The sequence below is a fragment of the Vigna radiata genome, chromosome 6, assembly GCF_000741045.1.
Source record: "Vigna radiata var. radiata cultivar VC1973A chromosome 6, Vradiata_ver6, whole genome shotgun sequence".
In the NCBI taxonomy this organism is placed as follows: domain Eukaryota; kingdom Viridiplantae; phylum Streptophyta; class Magnoliopsida; order Fabales; family Fabaceae; genus Vigna; species Vigna radiata.
Genome location: NC_028356.1, coordinates 32,554,301 through 32,561,906, shown reverse-complemented (window position 1 = coordinate 32,561,906; position 7,606 = coordinate 32,554,301). Strand labels below are relative to the sequence as shown.

Sequence of the window (7,606 nt, the reverse complement as noted above, 5' to 3'; positions counted from 1 at the left end):
GTCATCTCATGAGAAATTCAAATTCTCATCTCATGAGAAATTCAAATTCCAATCTCATGAGAAATTCAAATTCTCATCTCATGAGAAATTCAAATTCTCATCTCATGAGAAATTCAAATTCTCATCTCATGAGAAATTCAAATTCTCATCTCATGAGAAATTCCAATTCTCATCTCATGAGATATTCAAATTCTCATCTCATGAGAAATTCAAATTCTCATCTCATGAGAAATTCAAATTCTCAAATTCAAATTCTCATCTCATGAGAAATTCAAATTCTCATCTCACGAGAATTTCAAATTCCTAGGAAAACCCTTGGAAAAGCTGTGGGGAAAAGTTGCGTCACTATTAGCGGGGGTTTTAACCCCCAGAAAGTATGTTACCTGGATTAGGAAAACCCTTGGAAACACTGTGGGGAAAAATTGTGTCACTATTAGCGGGGGTTAAAACCCGGTATTAGTGGGGGTTAAAACCCCTGCGGGGGTTTTAACCCCCGAAAAGTATGTTACCCGGATTAGGAAAACCCTTAGAAAACCTATGGGAAAAGCTACGTCACTATTAGCGACGGTTAAAACCGCCGGTATTAGCGGGGGTGTTAACCCCCGAAAAGTATGTTACCCGGATTAGGAAAACCCTTGGAAAAGCTATGGGGAAAAGCTGCGTCACTATTAGCGGGGGTTAAAACCCCCGGTATTAGCGGGGTTAAAACCCTCGATATTAGAAAGGGTTAAAACCTCCGGTATTAGCGAGGGTTTTAACCTCCGGTATTAGCGAGGGTTTTAACCTCCGGTATTAGCGGGAGTTTTAACCCCAATATTAGCAGGCCGGAAAATATGTTACCCAGATTGAAAAAACCTCAGAAAAATTATGGAAAAAGCTGTGTCACTATTATCGAAAGATTAAAATAAATATTAATCCTTAAAATAACTAACTAAATCTTATGAAACAAACCTAAAAATTGAGATAAACATTATTTAATTTATATTTTAACTTTTTGTTAAAGTTTAGTCTAGAAAGTGTTTAAGCAAAAATAGGTATGGACTCATTTAATATATATGTCAGGTTAAAAGGTGTCTGACACATACTTAAAAGATGTCCCATTGTTGTTCTACAAAGATATGAATAGTACCTAATTTTCGAAGTTCGTGAGACAATATATTAACACTTTCCCAAAAAAAATATTTATCAATATTTTTTACATGCTGAAGAGTCTTTGAACACAGAATTCAAACTCAACCTTGAGTGATCTGTGAAGAGTTTTCTCCAGTTTTTCATAGTAAAGTTACCAAAAAGTGAGATGTATCCCTAACGTGGAAAAAAATTGATTAACAAGAAACATTCGAAACTATATCAACATAAAATTTTCAAAGAACATCTGAAAATTAAAGATGGAAGACAAATACTCGAATTTCTGGTAGTGATCAGAAAAATGGTTGCCTAATACATTTTTTCTCAGAAAAAAAGGTGCAAAAAATACCCTCAGTATCAGTTAAGCTGTACAAGAATATTCTGGAAGGTAGCTTCTTTGTCTAACCAGCTCGTGAAGGTCATGAACAATCTTGAACACAGCGTCTGGCCTTGCCAGCCTCAATGCATTTTGTGACATTTGTTCTAGCTCGTAGGCTTTAGGACCAAACCAATCGGCAACAATTTTTGCTATCTGTTTAGGAGATTTAGAGAACTTTCCACATCCATTTTCAACTACATAGGGGACATTGCCAGCTTCCTGAAAATGAAAATCCACCATTTTATCAACCATGAAGAGGATTCACGTAAACTCAAGCAAAAATCCCCAGCTTCTACATTTTTCATGGAACATATGCAAGTTCAGACAAGTACACAAACACGCAGTAACATAATCATAATGTTTACTCCCTCTAAACTAGCTATCAAAAAAGGATTTGTTAACATACATTTGTATATTTTAGGAGTATTTTAACAAGTTATGCCTTGGATTTTTTAATATAAACTCATGGTATAGTTTGCTAAAATACTTCTTTTGAAAAACAAACGTACCTTAGGCAAATCCTAATAGGGTTGCTAAAGTACATTCACTTGCTGGAATTTCAACAAGTTATGATCTTTTGTTAAATACACTCAGGAGATTGTTTTACTTCTGGTAGCAAACAGTGGATGCACGTTTAAGAAATCCCTATATGAAAATGCATGGGTAGAAAAATTTAAACAAGCACTTGTGAGAAAGATTCCTTCCACCTCTTTATTATTGTCAACTAAGCCCCTAGTTAGAGCCAAAATATCTAATTATGTTCTAGAACCCAGTCTTAAATTTACTCCACTAACACAATTGAATCAGCTGGATTTCTAGTACAAAAATCACAAGGTTCAGGAACCATAGCCATAACCAGAATACCTGTCCAGCGATGTAATCATTCAGAATAATAGGGAGGCCTCTGATCTGGGCTTCTGCAATCGTCCCTGGACCCGCCTACAAAAAGAGAAAAACCCATCAACTGCTGCCATAATTAGGTAAGAAAACCTTAAGTCAGGATTGAGGGATCAAACCTTTGTGATGATGCAATCACAAGCTCCCATGCATTCCTCCATTTTGGTAACAAATCCCTTGACCTAAATATGAGTAAATTAATTCAGGGGCGACTAGACAATGCTGAATAAATAATTGCTATGCTCATCAAGAAATTGAATTGTCACCGACCCCAAACAAAAAACTTAATAGGGAAATTTCACACCTGAAGTTTTCTACATTATCTAGTGAAAAGAAAAACTAATATTACCCAGGATCCTATGTATAACACCCTTTTAACTAATTCACAATAATTAAGAAAACCGCTTGTCCTCAACCAATGGCTCCCGTGCAATAATATTTCCAGAGTGAACTGGGTTGAACCAATGAATGGTAAATCAATATTTTCACTATTTCAATCACCGGTCTAGTTTTAAAAAACATTGCATATGAACAATCTGATTCTAAGGCTAAATACCTAGTTCATTGTGCAATACACTAGCAAAAGTCAATCACCATGGACAGCTAACAAAGTTAATATTTAAGCCTATGGAGGAAATACCAACGATGATATAGAGGGTGCAACAAAACTAGAAAATATATTGGAATTTATATTTGAATAAAAAAAGATTAACAAGGTTCTGGAAATATTTTAAGGGTAACAATACCTGCACAGGAACCTTCCAATTAATAGAAGTCAGTTTGTTAAGAAGTTTCTTATTCCGTCCACAGATCACTAGGATCTGACCTACAGGGGCCCCAATATTCTCGTCGTATAATGAATCTCCAAGTGCTCGAGCAGTAGCCTCAATGGGACCCATACCTTCCCCTCCCCCCATCAATAATACAGCAGGAAGATCCTCATCCATCCCTAGATCTCTCCTTAGTTCATCCTACAACATAAAGTAGAGAAGGCCAAAAAAATCAATACTACCTAATGCACTAACAGTAATGTAGTGTTCCTTGTGACTTCTATTTTACGGGGTTAATTATCTCAACCTTTGTTGGGTGAGTTATTAGAAGTTTTTACACCTACACCCTTCTATTTTGATAAATTCCACCTAACACATTGCTTTGTTATTTATTATAAGACTTTGTGTGTAGTTTCCATAAAAGTAGGGGAGTTAGGCATAAAGTCTCAGATAGCTAATGGAATTGGAACAGAAGCATAGTAACAAGTAGGTACTCTAATTTTACCAACAAAAAGACTGTCCAAAAATTAGCCTTAACCTCATAAATCATTTTTACTAGCCCAAATTTAAAACATCCACACTTCAATAAGCAATTAACTGAAACCTGAGACCATTTGAAAATAAAGCGTATTGAATTGTATGTTTGATGAAAAAGGAATAATGTTGAAACCAGTTCAGATCGAAGTTTGTATAATTAAAGTATACATAATACATTCTTATATAAGCATCAATTAGTTACAAGTATAGCTGTTATGACGTACACTAATTGAAAATTATAATACTTGACTACAACCTGTAGTAATAGAATCAGAGAACCCACACAGAACACCAAAGCTGATAATTTTAGTATATCATACTACACATTTGGCTGTCGCTTAAACAAAATCAAGGGAAAAACTTACACTTTACAGGCAATCATTAGCAAAAGTGTGTAGCACTGTTGTCAAGGAAATGGCTATTATCTACTTTCAATAACTTCAAAACCTAATATAAATTACTACTCCTACTATCCTATCACAGAATTTCAAACAGTTTAGAGGCATTCATTTGGTAAACTTGCCAATAATTCAAGTAATGGCTATAAGAATGATACCTTTGGCCGGACAGGCTTAACAAAGGAAGGCCGGACAGGTAGACCAAAAATCTTTATTTGGGATTGCTGCAATCCTGCTTTCAATGCCCTTTGCGCAACATCTGTTGTAGGACAATAGCATCTAGTTACGAGCTTATGAAACCTAAAGAAAACAAGAAATAGGACGTCAAAATAAAATTCTAGATAGATATTACTTTTTGAAAAGGAAATAATAAAAAAATAGAACTAACCACGTTGGATGGCATGTGCTTAAATCTGTGATAACTGTAGTAAAAACAATCTTATCTAAAAGACCCTTTGACCTCAAAATTCGAAGTGGAACGTGCTGCATCAGTGGATGCACACTGATTATTATATCTGGTTGATATTTCATTAGACCTTTAGCAACCTCACTGTAAAAGGAAAATGGACGGTTTAACTATGACGTGTGATGTCATACTGTATTTGAGATGAGATATAAAGGGCATTAACGGATGTGATACTGTATGTATATGCGCAAGGAAAAATATTGTGATACAAAAGAGGCAGAAAAGTTAATAAACATTGCGGGCTGTAAGTAACCAGAGGTCAATCTATCCAGATTACAGAATATCATTTACAGAACATGAATACCAAATTAGAACCATCCTGAAATACTACCAAATTACCATACTATCTTTTTCTTGAAAGAAACAAGTAATGTAAAATTATGCTTTAACCCAAATAAATATGGAAACAGAAATAAATGAATCAAAACAAGCACAATCTATTCCCACAACTACAAAATAATGAAACTACTATTGTATAACTTATAAATTTAATGATCAAAAGAAAACTTCCAACTACAAAGACAGGGAGAATGCTATACCAGTATATGCATGGAGCCTAGACTAGAACATATGCATCATTTTGCATACCTATCAACTATATTCAATGAATGCATCGGTTTTCTTACTCATCAAAGTAATTTGTCAAAAAATAAGAGTAGGAATTGTAGCATGAAGGCAACCAAATCCTCACCGAGCTATGAAAGTTCCAGTTGCTGCAAAATTAGACTGGTGCACAACTCGTGGGGCAGTTCCATAGTAAGTCATCTTCCACAATGGCCCGTGCTTCACCAAAAAGCTATAGCTCCTGGGAAGTTGGTTGAACGGCCAAGGTGTGTGATCAGCCCACAAATCAGTAACGAAAACCTGTACCATGAAGCCCAAATTGAGAACACAAAACCTGACAAAAAATATACATACATTCATGCATTCTTTCATGTGATTCCCTCCAACCTTCCATCACCTTAAACAAGAAACCATTCCTAAAGTCATCATCACTAACTCGCAATTAGAGAGTATTTGAAAGAGCTTCTAGACAAATGATATTTTGCAGTCAAATGACATAACTCAAACTCTTTTTTCTGTATGGGAAACCAAAGGGGTCCTCCAAGGGAGGATGTCTTGCTTAAGTTACGTAGAACCACTGTGAGCAATAAAACTCTCTTTCAACCAGTATTTGAAGCAATTCAATACGCAGAGCTAAAAACAAGGTCACTGGTTAAGCGCAAACAACCTCCATTTCAAGATATATACATGTTTGATAATCACATAAGCACTTTTTATAACCTCTCATCACCTTAGAAAGGCAAAATATCCAATTCGGTCCTAAAGCTATCATCATTAACTTACAATTAAGGGTGTTTGGAAGTGCTTCTAGACAACTTTTTCGAGCTTATCAAAATGACATAAACCTCATGTTAAACTCTTTCTTGTGCAAAATCCACATGTATACTTCACACAGCACAATTTTACTCGAGCCAGGTAGAATCATTACGGGCCACAAAGTTCTCTTCTTTTTCAAGTATTTGTGAATGAGTTGTATACCCAGCACTAAAATTCTGAACTACTAAATAAGTGGAAACAACCTCAAATCACTCATGAGCTCAGTGATACTCATAAACTCTTTCTACGTTATTTCAAGAAGATTATTTTTACTTAAACTAAACAAAAACAGTCATCACAATTCCCCCCCTACTTCTTTTAATAAAGAAACATCTCATACTATTCCCATTGCATAAAAAAAAAAAGTATACCAAACCAAACCTGGTAATCATCTCCAAATTCTTCATAGAAAGCAGCCTTGATAGCTTCAGCGGAAGCTCGATGCCCACCACCAGTGTCACTCATCAAAATCAAAACTTTTTTGGGCCTCAAACCCTCCACGCCATTCCCGCGAAGCCCCTCGTTCTCCACCCCGCCACACTCATCCACTCTAACCCCACTCCCATCCCCGTCCCCGTCACAGCCACCACCACCACCACCGTCGCCCTCCGCGACTCGCAGCGAGGCGAACCCAATCGGAATCTTCTCGCAGTGAAACCTAACTGCTCTATTAAACTCGCTCAAAATATTCCTGACCCTAACTCCAGCCGCCCCCACCCTGAGCGAAACGCCGCGTTTGGCTCCCGCCCCGCCATTGAAGCGCAGGAAACTGGATTGCACAGCGGTGTCGGTGCGAAAATGATCGAAGGCGAAGCGATTGACGTGGGATGCCAAATCGAGAAGCACACTGGATTCTTGCCTAACACCGTTGTTCATTCTGGCTTCAAACCGTTACCAATGAGTAGTAATCGTTAGCAATTGTTCCTAACACTAACAACAAAATTGGTTGAGAATTTTGAGAGAGGAAGAAACATTGAGCAAAGAACGTAGACTATAGAGTATTATTGGAGTTTTGTTTGAGTCATTTTTGTTGTATGGTGTGGTGTGGGTTGTGTCATGTGGATTGGGTTGAGGACACTGAGAAGGTGCTTGTCACGTGAGGAGCCAATGGAGGAGTGCCACGTCACGTGCGACTGAAGCAACGCAATGAACTTGGTAATGCAGGCACGGTTTCAGCGTTGAGCAAAGGTAGGTTTTTGATTGAAGGTTTGGTTTGGGTTAGCGCGGTACGAGGTTTGCTCAGACTTTGGACGATAATGATTTATAGAGTGCCCTTGATGGTCGGTTGAAGGGTAAGGTGAGAGTAGTTAGTCCTTCAACAGATCATGACAGCTTCAAAATAAGGAAAGTCTAGCCCAAATCCTTTTTGTACTTATCTACATGTGAGAAATAAAATTCATTTAGGTGAAGATTACAACAACAAATTTAAAATAAGCTTTAATTAAAATTCTGATATTAAGTGAGTGAAGAAATAAATTTTAAATTTAATTCTGCCTCATAAAATCAATTCGTAAAATAAGATGTTATTTTTAAGTAAATATGAGACTTTCAACAATTATTGTCTATTTTAAAATCAATTTTGACTTTTTTTTTTGTTAAAAGATAAATTTATAAAATTGGGTTGATGTTTTCCACTATGAATAAATAACAT

General features: G+C 36.5%; 1 protein-coding gene across 2 annotated transcripts; it reads right to left on the bottom strand.

Moving 5' to 3' along the window:
• Positions 1–1,325: 1,325 nt before the first annotated feature.
• Positions 1,326–7,259, bottom strand: LOC106762909 (probable monogalactosyldiacylglycerol synthase, chloroplastic). Of its 2 annotated transcripts, XM_014647032.2 has the most exons (8): positions 6,337–7,257; positions 5,267–5,439; positions 4,498–4,659; positions 4,268–4,409; positions 3,151–3,375; positions 2,524–2,586; positions 2,372–2,446; positions 1,326–1,726 (listed from the first exon to the last, which is right to left on the bottom strand). In XM_014647032.2, the coding sequence occupies exons 1-8, from the start codon at positions 6,829–6,831 to the stop codon at positions 1,490–1,492; spliced, it is 1,572 nt and encodes a 523-aa protein (XP_014502518.1). In that variant the 5' UTR covers positions 6,832–7,257; the 3' UTR covers positions 1,326–1,489. The 2 variants fall into 2 exon arrangements, with proteins under 2 accessions (XP_014502518.1, XP_014502519.1); XM_014647033.2 differs by lacking the exon at positions 4,498–4,659 and having other exon boundaries at positions 6,337–7,259.
• Between the last annotated feature and the right edge of the window lie 347 nt (positions 7,260–7,606).

Coding starts and splice junctions, on each gene's coding strand:
- LOC106762909 (XM_014647032.2), bottom strand. CDS start 6,831: ATGAACAACGGTGTTAGGCAAGAATCCAGTGTGCTTCTCGATTTGGCA. Junction 3,376..4,267: donor TTAAGCCTGTCCGGCCAAAG/GTATCATTCTTA, acceptor TTTATGTTGTAG/GATGAACTAAGGAGAGATCT. Junction 1,727..2,371: donor ATGATTACATCGCTGGACAG/GTATTCTGGTTA, acceptor TTTCATTTTCAG/GAAGCTGGCAATGTCCCCTA.